Here is a 15995-nt window from a genome sequence, read left to right on the forward strand (position 1 = left end):
ATAATTATTCTCCAGGGAAGTATCTAAAGAACGGAAAAACAAACACCATGTGTACTCACTAGGAGGTATTAAATTGGAACTAACTGATGAGAAGACATGTACACAGAGAGAAGTAGAACTCAGTGGAAATCAAGCAGGGGGGTGTATTTATTTTGTATTTGTGTATATTATATACCCTTTGTGAGAATCTTTATTTTTTAACTGTAAACAGAATGAATCTATAATTTGGAACCAAGGAGAATCCAGAACACAAAACTTGTCATTTGATTAGGCAGGATGTTTCATTGCCACTTAACTTTACTAATGTTATATTTTGGTTAATTATTATCATCAGGTTATTTTTTTATTTATTCTTATTTTATATTTCATTTTTCTCCCTTCTCAATATTTTGAATGCAATTTGCCTTTTAATTCTTTCTTCTGCATTGCTCAGCTCATCTATTCTGTTTTGGAAATTACACTTTAAAAATATTCCTTCATTGGTTACGTTAGGTATTTATACATGTCTATTTAAGTTTTCTCTTTACATGTCTTAAAGACTTTATTTTATTTTTTTTATTTTTTCGAGACAGAGTCCCACTCTGTTGCCGGGTAGAATGCTGTGGTGTCATAGCTCACGGCAACTCTTGGGCTCACGAGATCCTCTTTCCTCAGCCTCTAGAGTAGCTGGAACTACAGACACCGTTCATGATTTATTAATTTATTATTTTTTCCTGTTTTTAGTACAGACGGAGTCTTGCTCTTGCTTAGCCTGGTCTCAAACTTCTGAGCTCAAGCAATTCACCTGCTTTGGCCTCCCATTCAAAGACCTTTCCTTTAGCCTTGATGTTCTGAAGTTTCACAATGATGTTTCCAGGTGAGAATTAAAAAAAAAAAAACCATAAATACTGTCTTTTAATCATTCTGGAAATTCTCAACTAATATATTGTTTAAACAGTTATCTTCTATTATTTCCCTCTGAATTTTATTTGGCCATATATTGGGATTTCTCACTCTATCCTCCATGGATTTTAACATTACTTTCATATTTTTCATAATTTTATCTCATGGGATACATGGAATATATTTTGTATTCATCTCCAATCCACTAGCTCTCAGTTCAACTGTGTGTAGTAATACCCTGATACTTCTGTCTATTGATTTCTTAATTCAAATTATTAAATATTTTCATTTCTCAATATTCTATTTTTTATTTAAAAAGTGGCTTTTATTTCAAGTGTTTTTTATTTTTTAAATTTCAGATTAATATGAGAATATTAATGATTAGGTTACAGTGTTTGCATTTGTTAGGTAAGGTCCCTGTTGTAGTTGTGTTCCAAACCCAGGAGGTATACTATATACTCTTACCTTGTGCCCATTACTTGGGACCACACCAATCCCGCTTCCTCATCCCCTTTCCTCCATCCTCTTCCCTGACTAAACTTGAATTAAATTCAGTTTTTCTCTTGTGTAGGTATAAATTAGTTCATCCACTTGTTTCATATTAGTGTTGATTACACTGGATACTTGCTTTTCCATTCTTGTCATAATTTACTAAGAAGAATGTGCTTCAATTCCATACAGGTTAATATAAGAGATGTAAAGTCTCCATCTTTTTTATGGCTCAGTAGTATCCATGGTACACATACATCACGGTTTATTAATTGATTTATGTGTTTATTGGCACTTGGGTTGTCTTCACATCTTGGTGACTGTGAATTGAGCTGCAATAAACAATCTAGTGCAAATGTCCTTATGATAAAATGGTTTTTTTTTTCTTCTGGGTAGATGCCCAGTAATGGAAACAAATGGAAGATCTACTTTTAGTTCTTTGAGGATTCTCTACACTTCTTTCCATAGAAGCTATATTAGCTTGCAGTTCCACCAACAGTGTAAAAATTGTTCCCCTCTCTCTATATCCACACAAGTATCTGCAACTTTGGCACTTTGTGATGTAAGCTAGTCTCACTTGCGTTAGGTGATATCTCAGAGTAGTTTGGAGTTGCATTTTTCTGATGACTAAAAACAGTGAGCAATTTTTTATTTGTTAGCTATTTTTCTTTTTCAGGGAAGGTTCTATTGATGTTCTCTTGCCAAGTGATAGATGGGATTGTTTACTCTTTTTTGTTGATTAATTTGAATTCTTAATCTTGCCTTAGGCCTATATCATCAAGAGTTTCTCCCATGTTTTTTTCTAGGATTTTTACTGTTTCATGTTTTAGATTTAAATCTTTCATTCATTGTGAGTTAATTTTTGTAATTAGTGAAAGGTTCAGGTCCAGTTTCAGTCTTACATGTGGTTATTCAGTTTTCCCAGTACCATTTATTGAATAGGGATTCTTTTCTCCAGTGTATGCTTTTGTTTTGTTTATTAAAGATCAGATGGTGATAAAAGGCTGGTGTCATCTCCAGGTTTTCCATTTGGTTCCATATGTCTATGTCTCTATTTTTGTGCCAATATCATGTTGTGGACTTATAATATGACCTGAAGTCTAGTAGAGTGATCCCTCCAGCTTTGTTTTTATTACTAAGAATTGCCTTGACTATACGTCATTTATTTTTCTGGCTCCATATAAAATGAAGAAATATTTTTTCTAGTTCTTCAAAGTATGATATTGGTATTTTAATGGAGATTGCATTAAATCTGCAGATTTCTTTGAATAGAATAGACATTTTAACAATGTTGATTCTTCCAGGCAAGGGAATGGTATATTCTTCCAATTTTTATTGTCTTTTGCTATTTCTTTTCTTAGGGTTTTATAATTTTTTTAAAAGATCCGTCACCTCTTTTGTTAGGTATAATCTCAAGTATTTCATTTTCTTTGAAGCTACTATGAAGGGTATTTCATCCTTGATTTGCTTCTAAACTTGACTGTTATACAAAGACTAAATTTGTGGGTATTGATTTTATATCCTGAGACATTACTGTATTTCTTGGTCACTTCCAGGAGTCTTGTGGTTGAGTCTTGGGGGTTTTCTAAGTATCGTAAGTTGTTGGGCAAAGAATAGAAAATTACAGTTAGGTAAGAGGAAGAGTTCAAGAACGCTATTGCACAACATGGTGACTATAGCTGATGATGTTATATTGTAGTCTTGAAAATGTGTTTGCTAAGTGTTCTCACCACAAAAATGATAACTATCTGATGTCAGGCATATATGCTAAGCAGCTAGATTTATTCATTTCACAATGTATATGTACTCCAAAACACCTTGTACACAATAAATAATCCATTTTTATGTCAAATTAAAAAGGAATAAACTTTAAAAAATACAATATTCAATGTACAAACTATAAAAAGATAATAAGCTTGATTTGCAATTATATCCTTATATTTGGAAAGTCAAACTCAATGAATCTCTTGAAAACTTGTAGTCTACCTTAATATTTTCTATAACTTTGAAAATTCATTTTATCTTTAAAAAACAAATGTTTTACCTCTAAAAACACTTGCTTTCATTTTATTGTTGGATTCTGCCAGTTCAATACTTTCATCTCAGTTGATCATTTTTGGCAAAGTATCATTCACAGTGTTATGCTACTGAGAAGTCTCCTTGGACTTACTAATTGTCAAATTTACTTACTTAACTTTTTTTGTTGTTCCTTTTATGTTCTTTGCAAAATTTTCCTTTCAAAATAGGATTTTCTAAAACAGTAATCTCTTCTTGTTCTCATTGTACCACAATTATTCCTCTCCAGTCACTTAACTAATTCTTTAAAATTCCATTACAAGTCAGATACCACAAACTTGAATGTTTTTAGGTGAATCTTCCTGATGTAGCATAATATTTCCCCTTGGAGAGATATAAAAAATTTGTGGACTTTTTTTCATAATTTTAGGAATGTTAGTGAGAGTGAGCATTCAGCCACTGCTCTTACAAGTAATTTAGATTGCTATGTAGAGGCTTAAATCTTGCTGATATATGATATTCATCCTTGAATAAGCGTACAAAGGACTATGTAAGTCAATCTTACATATATTTAAATATATATATATTTATATATATATTTTATATATATATAAAACCATAAATATAATTACAGTTTGTTAATCCATTCATGTGTTGAAGGGCACTTTGGTGGTTTACACACCTTTGCAAATGTAAATTAGGCTGCTCTAAATATTCAAGTGTATATGTCCTTATAGTAAAATGACATTTTTTCTTTTTGGTGGATACCTACTAATGGAATTACAGGATCAAATGGAAGGTCTACTTTTAGTTGTTTGAGGCCTCTTCATACTTCTGTGTCATCCGCAATTGCTTTTCCCACTTTGTTAGCTGCCTCACACACCTTTATGCTGGTCTATATTTTGCTAATATAATATTTTGTAATATTGCTTAGAAAATTGTTTCTGGGTCAGGATTATTACAAGATGTCACCTCATTATCCATTGCAATAAAACCTTCAAAATCTACTCCTTTGAATTCTGCCTTTGGAGATGGACTGTCTGATGGGGCCAAAGCATTGTGCTCTTGGGTTGTTACAAATCTAACTTTCTTGAAATGTTTCTGTATCATTTCTGGCTGAACTTTATTCTAAGAAAAACTGATTTAGAGGGCAGCACCCAGAAGATTAAGTGATGCAGAAGATAAGTTTTTGTTTTAGAAATGACTCACAGAAGGAACTGGTCTGGGTAGTGCATTTTAGGAGTTTTGATGATGCCTTGGTCAAGACGTTGGATTTCTGAGGTAGTGTTTGGAGGCTGAAATTTCAGTGTCTGTGAGACAATTCACTTGATTATGGCCAGGGCATTTGTGAAAGAATTCATTAGAATAGACTGGCTTTTCTTTTTCATTTCTCAGTTGAGACCCCTTACCCTCTCCTCAAATAGGGCACCAGTCATTCAAACACATTTGTTGCTTAATCTTCAAGTGATGGGGAGGACTTCGGGCTTCAGATTCTTGAATTCATGTTGCTTTGCTGATTTGCAAATCAGCAAGGGCTTTAGTTTCTAGTTGAGCTCACAAAAAGCAGAACTATAAAACGTTCTTTGGAATGTTTTCTGCTCTTACATTTGTCACCTTTTAAGATGAGGCTTCTGTCAGGTATCACCTTGAAAAAGAGTCTGCATTCATCAGCATTAAAGATGTTATCATCTTTGAAGTGTCTGGGAAATTACAGAAACTTCTTGATGAATTATTTTACAACTTCTACTGGAACATCACAGGATTTACCACAGAAGATTTTCTAGAAGATCTCCTACTTCAGGTTAAATTTCTTGAGCCAACCACATGATGCTTGAAAATTTGCCACCCTGGATTAATGTGTTAAATTTTTAGCTACTTCTTGGATCATCAATCTAGAGATTCAGGCATTAACTGCCGTCATTTGTTTGAACCAGCTTAATGTGGCTTCATTGACCTTGTTGAGAGAAGTTTCCCTCCTTTTCCTTACTACATCTCTCCAAGTATTCATGTTTACATCTTTGGATGTTGCTAACTGTGCTCTTGCTAATACCAAAATGCTCTACTGTCTTTGTTTGGCAGCTACTTTCTCAAAAAATGTAGAAGATCAACATCTTACTTCAATGTTAGCCCTTTGAGTTCTTTCCTTTAGGCCATCATGTCTTGATTAACTGCAAAATTTTTCAGTAATTGTAGGATGTACCTACAATTCATTCTAGTCCTTCATGTTGCAAAACTGTCCTGAAATAAGTGATAAACACTAGGACATTAGGCCTAATACAACATGCAGTATTAATAAATCACACAGAAAGAACTCATACTAAAGTAAAAATAACATAACTAAGGAGCAAAACCCACACTTTCTACTACTTGGTGGAGAGTGTGCTCAACTGGTTGAATTATAGAGGGTAAATTAATATTGCAAATGTAGGGAAGTGGTCAATTATGGAGGTTGTATCTTATATTCAAATGTTATCAGATAAGGAAAATGAAGAGATACAAAATTAAGAATTCTGCACAAACAAGGACTGGCAAGAAGGGAAACTGGCTTAGTTATACACATTTTAGGTGAATATAGATTTTTTCCTCTTTCTGTAAAGGATTGTTATGAGGCTTAGGTTCTTGAGCTTTTTCATTGAATTGATGAGGAAACGCCATCTCACAAAACATTCCTAGTATCTCCCAAAGAGCTCAAGATTACCCTAGGCTCTTTCCTCTTTCTGCACCTCACTCTAAAGTGCCACAGTTTCAAGAGGTAACACTTTTAAATATAATAATGGTATATGTGAAATATAATTTCCTAACTTTATCTAAGGCCTTCCCTTCTAAGAAGAAAGCTCCTTCTTCATTCTCTCTCCCTCTGACAAATGAGTCTCAGGGTAAACACTCCTAAAATTTCTGAAATCAGGTGCAAACTTATTCCTTAAGTCATGTGATGGAATCACAGGAGGTAAAGGATTTTTAACTCAGGTCTGTCCCATCATTTTATTACAAAGATCCTAGTTCTGACACAATGTCTAGAATATCATAGGTACTTAAAATGACTTTATTAAGTTATATCAAGTACAATTTTTTCTCTAATACCTAAAACTTAATTGTCTACAAAAGCTCTTAGATATCTAAAAGTCCATTACTCTTTGTTCATTTACTGCTGCCTTCTGGGGAAGGGGAAATTTTGTCAATCCTTATACTTACCGTTTTCTAATGCAGTGCCTATGAAGAAACCAATAGTGCCTGAAAAGTAGTTGAGGAGCATAAGTATGATGTAGGCAGAAGTACTTTTCGAAAACAGGAAACTCATCAGGTACACAAAAGGAATGGCAGCCCAGCCATATAGTATGAAGATAACCATGGTTTCCAGAATGTGGTAATCCATGACATAAATATCAAATTTGAAATATTTTAACACTCCCTGAAACACAGAAGGTACAGAGATAAAGGTGAAGGGCAAGTGCAAAAAGAAAAACCAACTCAGAACATTTAGAGAAGGGAATAGCAAGTCTTGTCTTTATTTAGCATGGAAGTTTCCATTAAGTAAATCTGACTCTTTTTTTTTTCCCCCAAACTTTAGCCTAAGTAAGTTATACATCTTCTTTACTAGAGGACATTCCAGTGAGCAGAACCGCTACTCTTCCTTTCATTATTATTACTTTTTTTACTTGGAGAAGTTGCCCTGATAATCCTGTCAAGTTTCAGTAGGTTATTTCTTTAAAGAGACACTATTTCTCTAATGATATTTTCTCTGACTACCTGCTTTACCCAACACTGCTATTAACCTTTAAACTGGGCTACTTCTGCTCCTCAATTTACTTTGTATACATCTAAGCCATTCTTGACCCTCCTTCTTATATTTTATAATGCAAATTAAAAATTAGACAAATTAAAATTAGACAGTGGAGTAAAAAAATAAAAGGGACCTTTACAATCAATGGTGGTAGTAGGAACCTACAGGATTTAAAGGGAATAAATTTCTGAAAATCTATATCTCATTAATTGGTAATTACAGTTTTTGCACAAATGGTGGGTTTTTCCCTTTGGGAAACTACATAATTATGTAGAAGCTTAATCTTACTATTTACTTCTTGATGGTCCTGCTGAGCTAAGAATAGTCATTACACTTATGACTGATATTTTTGGTGGTGGTAGCAAAAACAGCAGAGAAGATTAGTAGATAATGGTTGAATCCAACATCTATAGCCATGATTGTTTTATATATCTTTTCTTTGCCTTCTGTACCAATGGTCTTTGAATTGTTTCTAAGTATACTGTAAAATTAATAAACTTATTTAAACATAATAAATTAAATAAAGTAATCAAATAAAATTCAAGTGACCTAGGAGTCTTTGTGTTTGAAGTTTTATAATTTTTCAATATCCCACAGCATAACCTATGCTAAGTTAATTTTTTCTTTTTTATTATTGGAGATTCAATGAGGGTATAAAGATCCAGGTTATGCTAATTCATTTCTCAAGCAAAGTTTCTCTTATAAACATGTTCCTCCCCCAAGAGGTGTGCCAAACACCGTGACTCCCTCACTCACCTCCCTCTTACCCTTTCTCCATTCTCCCATTCCTCCACCCCTCAATCTCCACCATGTACTAGGCCATCAAATGTCCTCACATCAAAATTGAGTACATTGGATTCTTGCTTCTCCATTCTTGTGATGCCTTACTAAGAGGAATGTGTTCCACCTCCGTCCAAGTTAGTACAAAAGATGTATAGTCTCCATCTTTTTTAATGGCTGAATAATATTCCATGGTATATATATCACAGTTTGTTAATACATTCCTGGATTGGTGGGCATTTAAGCTGTTTCCACATTTTGGTGATTGTAAATTGAGCTGCAATAAACAGTCTAGAGCAAGTGTCATTATGGCAACAGGATATTTTTTTTTTCCTGGATAGATGCCCAGTTAGTTATGGGATTGCAGGATCAAGTGGGAGGTGGTCTAGTTTGAATTCTTTAAGGATTCTCCATACTTCTTTCCAAAAGGTTGTATTAGTTTACAGTCCTACCAGCAATGTAAAACTGTTCTCTTTTCTCCACATTGGCCAGTATCTGCAGCTTTGAGACTTTGTGACATGGGCCATTCTCATTGGGGTCAGATGATATCTCAGGGTGGTTTTGATTTGTATTTCTCTAATAATTAAGGATGATGAGCATTTTTTCATGTTTGTTAGCCATTCATCTGCTTTCCTTTAGAGAATGTTCTACTCCTCCCCTTTGCCCATTAATATGAGGGATTGTGGTCTCTTTTTATGTTGCTTGGTTTGAGTTCTCTGTAGATCCTAGTTATCAATATTTTATCTGATTCATAATATGCAAATATCTTTTCCCATTGTGATGACTGTCTAATTGCTTTGGTTGTTGTCCCCTTAGATGTACAGAAGCTATTCAATTTAATTAAGTCCCATGTTCAGTTCCTTTGACTTTTTATGTTGCCAGGTTTTTTTCTTTTTCCTGATTTCTTCCCATTTGTGTTTTCTGTTTTTTTTAAAACTCTAAGCTGAAAGTTTAGGATGTGCCTAAATTTAAATTAAGAAATATTCTGGTTGGGTTTAATTAGCCAGCTAGCAGGGGACAGTAAGAACCTTGAGTGTGGAGTATGGCCCCAGCAAATGGCACACTGGTCTGCCAGCCTTAGAATCATTCATCAGGCTCTAGGGCCATTTGGATGCCTTATCAGGTGAGCTTCTTTATGCATAGGGTATCCCAGAATGCATAGCTCTCCATTCCCTTTCTAGGACTTGCCAAACTGAAGTAACAGCTCCTTGTTTCACCTACTACTCAGCAGATTTTAAGGCTGTTTGGCTGCCAAGTCCCAGAGGCCTCAGGGATGCAGAGTTCACCACACCCTTTCTTGGGCCTGCCACAAGCAAAGTGGGTAGGTCAGTGTTAGAGGCCCTGGAAATTAAAAATTTACCACATTGCTTCTCAGACCTCCCAGAGAAAAGCAGCAGTTTGCTGTTCTGCTAGCCTACTTGGTGACATTTAGGACTGGAGAGACATCAAGTCTGTTGGGCTGATGTTAGTTTCAGAGGTCTTGGGATGCAGAATTACCATGCCCCTTCCTGGACCTGCCAGGAGCAAAGTATCATTTCACTCTTCTGCTGACTTGCTTGGGAGGCCTCAAGGTCAGGGGTTTGCTATCTCTGGTTGGCAGTTGTCACCCTCAGAGGCCTCCAGAAATGGGGCTTGTCATAGCCCTACTAGGATCTGCCTATAGTGAAGCCACAGTACACTGCCTCACAGCTCAGGTCTACTTTGTCTGTTACCATGTTCAACTCCTCTTGTGCTCTCTGCAGTGGTTCTCAACCTGTGGGTCACAACCCACAGGAACTGTATTAAAAGGTCACAACATTAGGAAGGTTGAGAACCACTGCTCTCATTTCTCCTTCATTTATGAAACCTAGATTTGCAGGATACAAAATTCTTGGCTTGTAGTTATACTGTTTAAGAAGACTTAAGATGGGACCCCCAAGCCCTTCCAGCAAGTTGCCGAGAACTCTCTTCCTACATATTCTTTCTGTGTTTCCCATTTCTTCTCTGGTGAATATTACAATTCTCTCCTACATGATCTGTTCAAAATGTAAGAATCTTCTTCCTATTCTGATTTTTCTTTATGGGGGAGGCACTACTACATATCTGGATGTACTAGAGGATATAACCAGATAAGACTGGGTTGTATGAGACATTACATGTAAGAATATGTCTTAGTTTTGGGGGTGGCCACCATAAGTTAATGAGAAAAATGAGAAACTAGTCCATGAGAGACTTCTGTGCTATTGCAGAGAAATTATTTTATTATAATTATGGATATGAGAGAGAAAGTTTCAACCATGAAAATTTCTCAATGCATTTTCTATGATAATGAGTAAGGACAGTTTACTGCCATAGTAAGGTTTATGAATTTTTTTTTTTTTTTTTTTTTTGCAGTTTTTGGCCTGGGGCTGGGTTTGAACTCGCCACCTCCAGCATATGGGCCTGGCGCCCTACTCCTTTGAGCCACAGGCACCACCCTAAAAACATTTTAATAGGAATTTTCTATGGGATATAAAATGAAAATAAACCCCAAGAAATTGTAACTAACACTTACCATTATTAAGCAGCAGGAAATGAAGAAGATGATGAAATCCCACAATAGAGCAGAAAGCCAGTACACAAAGACAGAGACCCCACTCACAAACTGGATGTGCTTTGCTTTACTGGTTCTTTCAGTCACTGTCAGGAGAGAAAATCCACTGATCAAAAGAGCAGTGCCAAACTGTAAACTTATAGCCACCTCTTGTCCATTCGTAATCCTATAGTAGAAGGAACAAAAGAAGATATATCAGAAAATCAACCTAAAAATACAGATTTCTATTAATATTTATTTTAGCATATAAATGTGATCTATGTATTTAAAGTGTAAAACTCAATTCTGATCAAAATAATAACATACCCTTTTCTACTGTGTTTCTTATCAGGACGTGGCTGAGGTTTATTGGAGACCGTTAGGGAAGCCTCACTGCCAGAAAGTGACCTGAAAAGCACATTGTCTAACAATGCCAAGGCCACAGATGGTGAATGGTATGCTTCATTGTTGAATAGAACAGTTAATTTTGTTTCATTTGCCTTCGCCTCAATGGAAAGTGCAATAATACATAAATGAATGCAATCTTTACTTTTCCTCAAGTAATTCAGTAAGTCACCTAGGATGAAAAAATAATATTGGTCAGTTGTATTCACAGTACAGATCACCTATAATATATATCAAGAATAATAAATTAATGAATTTACTTCTTAGTCCTTTCAATTTTCCCATAATGGTTATTTCAAACATTTGCTTTGCTCTTCCCCAGACTTTATTTGATCATTAAATTTCAAGCTGTCTTGTTTCATAGTCTATACCCTAAACTAGTACTTCATTGAGAAAACATAGACTCTGTCAATTTACTTATCTTAAAATGATTTATACATATTTCCACATATAGCTTTGATTGTTTATGCTTTAGCAGACAAAATATTCTTCTGGAAATCAGAAATACTGGTTAAAAATATTTAAAAATAATCTCATTGGGAGTATTAGAGACCCAGGAGAGCAAAAAAATTTGGGACCAAGACCCTCCTAGAATGGAAATGGATGGAAATGAGTCTAACATTCCACACCCTTGTTTTTCTTTGAGGCTTTGAGAGATTTATAAATGGCCTTTCTTTGAGTTACCTTAGTAGATTCTCTGGTTCTAGTGAAGGCTATACCCAAGCAGAAATACAATGATAGTAAGAAATAGACGTATTCTTTTTTTTGAAATGGGATTTTGCTATGTTGTCCCAGCAGTGCAGTGGCTATTCACAGGTGCTATCATGGTGTACTACAGCCTCAAATTCCTGGGCCCAACAAATCCTCCAACCTCAGCATCCTAAGTGGCTGGGACTATAGACCTACACCATTGTGTCCAGCTTAATAGAACAATTTTCAGAAAAATTTCAACTCAGCCTCAAATTACTTCAATTTGTGTTTGGATTTACATTTTTCCTTAAGCTTGCTGCCTTTTAGAATTTAAACCTCCTCTGAAGAAGATAACCTTATGCAGAATATTTATAATTTTCATATGCAGTATCTGGTGCTGAGTTAAAGAATTATCAAGTATACCAAGAAACAGAACCAAGAAAAAAGCAACAAAAGCAGAAACATCCATAGCTGAGCTAGGTATTAAAGATAGAGAACTTAACAGTGAACTGGAGTTCTTAGAAACATTAAAATATTGATGTTAGAATTAAAAAAACAAATTACAATGAAGAATTTAATATATAACTCATAGCAGGTTGAACAAAAATGATGAGTTTCGGTTTAGGGAACTGGAAGAGAAGTGATTAGAATGTTCAGTCAAAAAGCACAGAGAAAAAGAGGATGGAAAATAAGAGAGAAGACACTAATTGCCAATATTAGGAATAAAACAGGAAAAATCACTACTCATCCTGCAGATATCAAAAGGAAAATAGAGGAATGTTATGAAAAGCTTTACACATGATGTTTAATTGTATTTGTCAACTAGACTGAGTTAAGGGATACCTTGAGGCTGGTAAAATGTTATTGGGGGGTGTGTCTGTGAGGGTGTTAACAGAAGAGATTAACATTTGAATCAGTAGACTGAGTATATAACATCCACTTCCATCAGTGTGAGGGGGTATCATCCAATTCATTGAAGACACAAATGGAACAAAAAGGTGAAGGAAGGACAAATTTTCTCTTTTTGAAATAAAAAATGGATCATCCATTTGCTCCTGCCCTTAGACATCATCACTCCTGGTTCTCAGGCTTTTGGACTCTGGGACTTAAACTAGAGGCTTTCTTGGCCTTTGGAATCAAACCATATTACTAGCTTTCCTGGGTCTTCACCTTGCAAACAGCATATTGTAGGACTTTACAGTCTCCATAATCATATGAAGCAATTCCTATAGTGAATCTGCATATGTAAATCTCTCTTGGGTGTATATACCCTAGTGTTTCTGTTTCTTTTTTTTTCTTTAACAAATCATAATTATGTACATTGATGCATTTATGGAGTGCAATGTACTGATTTGATATACAATGTGAAATGCTTGCATTGAACTGAATAACACATCCAAAACCTCACTTATTTATTTGTTGAGGTAAGACAATTATACTTTTTTTTTAATAGTTGGGTGTTACTGTTTCTCTGAAGAACTCTGACTATACAACACAAATATTACAATTAAGATGAAACGGACCACTTCTTCAAAGCACACAAAACAACTCACACAATACGAAATGAATCATTTGAATAACTATAAGTTTAATATTAGGAAAATGTAATTCTTAACTTAAAAATCTCTCAAAAAAATCCTAAGGCCCAGATATCAAATATTTAAATAAGAATGAGCACTAAGTATATACAATAAAGTCTAGGAAACAGAAGAACATTTCTCATTTCATTTTATGAAGCTAGTGTTACCTGATAGAGAAACCACATGAAAATAATATAACAAAGCAAAACTACAGATCAATATTCTTCATTGACAGAGATGTAAAACTCCTTAACAAAATATTAATAAATAGAATTTAGCAATATATAGAAAGATTTATTCACCATGGCCAAGTGGAATCTGTTCCAAGGATACAATACTAATTCAAATTAGTATTTGAATACTAATTTGGCTGTCTACCAATATCACCCACCATAATGATAGGCTAAAAAAGAAAAATCACAAAATCATACCAATCTATGGATAAAGCTCCTAGGAAACTCAACATCCATTTACAATAAAAACTCTGAGAAAAATAGAACTACAAGTTCCTTAAGTTATATATAGCAGCTAAAAATCCTTAAAGTTAACATTATATTTAGTAGAGAAGACTGTATATATTTTCTTTCTAAAAAATGGGAATAAAGAATAATGTCTACTCTCAAATCTATGATTCAGTGTAGTGATGGAAACTGTATCTAGTGTAATAAAAGATAAATAGAGAATAAAAGGCATAGGAATCACAAAGAAAGAAATAAAACCGATTTTATTTGTAGATGACATGACTGCCTACATAGAAACTATAAAGAATGAAGAAGAAAAATTTCTGGAATAAATGAGTTCATCAAGGTTATAGGATACAAAATAAATGTACAAGAATACAAATTGCACTTTTATATACTAGAATAAGCATGTTTACATGAAAAATAAAAGCATAATACAATTTTCACTTAATATAAAATGAATATAGAAGTATAAATTTAACAAAAAATATATAGGACTTTTATGCTGAACATAACATTGAAAGAAATCAAAGAGATCCCAAATAAATAATGGGGGATAATGTGCCCACGGATTGAAAGACTCAACATAGAAAGAATGTCAATTCTCCTCAAATTAATATATAGATTTGATCCAACTTCTAACAAAATTTCAAGTTTTGTTACTCTACTGGCTTTTATGTATGGCATTGGTGAAGAAAAAGATACACAGATTAATAAAATAGAGAATCTCAAAATAGACCCATAGATACCTAACTCCTTTTTGAAAGGCACAAAATAATTAAATGAATATCACCATTCAATAAATATAGCAAACTCTGCTGGAGCAATTGCACATCCATAGGCATAAGCAGACATCACATGTTCTACTAAAATTAATTCATAATGAACAATAAACTTAAATATAAAATATAAAGCTATACAACTTTTAGAAAACTGCAAATTTTGTTTCCCCCTTGGGGCCAGGTTCAAACCCACCACCTTTGGTATATGGGGGTCAGAGCCCTACTCCTTTGAGCCACAGGTGCCATCCATAGAAAACTACAAATCTTTTAGGAAAAAAATCTTCAAGATATAGGTGCAGGTAGAGTTCTTAGACTTGATATTAAAAGCATAATCCATAAAGGAAAAGATACATTAAACTTCATCAAAATGAAAAAAAAATTCCCTGAAAAAACCATTTGGGTAATGAAAAGACAGTCACAGTAGAGAGAAAATAAAGAACTCTTAAAACTTGCTAGTAAACCTTTGTTGGAGACATAACCTGCAAATATCTTCTCTCATTCTGAGGGCTGTCTGCTTGTTTTACTTACTGTTCTATTGGCTGTGCAAAACCTTTTTAGTTTGACCAGATCCCTGTAAGGTATTTTTGGTGTTGCTTCAGTTGTCCAGGGGGTCCTCCTCATAAAATATTATCCTAGGCTGATTTCTTCAAGTGTTTTCCCTGCACTCTCTTCTAGTATTTTTATACTTTCATGTGTTAAGTTTAAATCTTTTATCCAGTGAGAATCAATTTTTGTTATTGGTGAAAGGTGTGGGTCCAGTTTCAGCCTTCTACAAGTTGCCAGCCAGCTCTTCCAGCACCATTTGTTAAACAGGGAATGTTTCCCATAATTTATATTTTTGATAGGTTTATCGAAGATCAAATGATGATAAGTCTGGGTTCATCTCTTGGTTCTCAATTCTGTTCCATACATCTACCCCTCTATTTTTGTGCCAGTACCATGCTGTTTTGATCACTATTGATTTATAGTATAGTTTGAGGTCTAGTAGCGTGATTCCTCCTGCTTTGTTTTTATTTCTGAGTTATGTCTTGGCTATTCAAGGTTTTTTCTGATTCCATATAAAATAAAAAGTATGACAGTGGAGCTTTCCTAGTGATTGCATTAAAATTGTATATTGCTTTAGGTAGTATGGACATTTTAACAATGTTGATTCTTCCCAGCCATGAGCATGGTATGTTTTTCAATTTGTTAACATCTTCAGCTATTTCTTTTCTTGGAATTTCATAATTCTCTTTACAGAGATATTTCATGTTCTTTGTTAGGGTTTTAAAATATGATTTGGGGGGGACGCAAACAGATGGAAGTGTTTTGTATCTTAATTATAGATGTCAGTATACTATTCGTAATACTGTAATATAGTTATGCAAAATGTTACCATTGTTACTTAGGATCTCTCATTATTTTTCACAACTATGTACAATTATCTCAAAATAAAAATTTAATTAAAAACAAAACTTGGGGGGATTCTGGGAAGATGGCCGACTGGTAGCAACCCTGGTCAGAGGCTCCTGAACAAAGGAAGAAAAACTGGTTGGAATCAGAATCTATGAAGTCAAAGACGGGGAGCTGAGCCCAGAA

General features: G+C 34.4%; 1 protein-coding gene across 1 annotated transcript in view; it reads right to left on the reverse strand.

The window, feature by feature from the left end:
• The window catches only part of LOC100950607 (ATP-binding cassette sub-family A member 3-like), a 305157-nt gene that overhangs the window by 92793 nt on the left and 196369 nt on the right, over positions 1 to 15995 (reverse strand). The window contains exons 19-21 of the mRNA XM_023513852.1: positions 10827 to 11076; positions 10482 to 10686; positions 6580 to 6796 (exon numbers count right to left, since the gene is read on the reverse strand). Of these exons, the coding sequence (XP_023369620.1) occupies positions 6580 to 6796; positions 10482 to 10686; positions 10827 to 11076 (672 nt within the window). The remainder of the gene's footprint in view (positions 1 to 6579; positions 6797 to 10481; positions 10687 to 10826; positions 11077 to 15995) is intronic.

Source organism: Otolemur garnettii, unplaced genomic scaffold (assembly GCF_000181295.1).
Source record: "Otolemur garnettii isolate 467f Iridium unplaced genomic scaffold, OtoGar3 scaffold00044, whole genome shotgun sequence".
Taxonomy (NCBI): domain Eukaryota; kingdom Metazoa; phylum Chordata; class Mammalia; order Primates; family Galagidae; genus Otolemur; species Otolemur garnettii.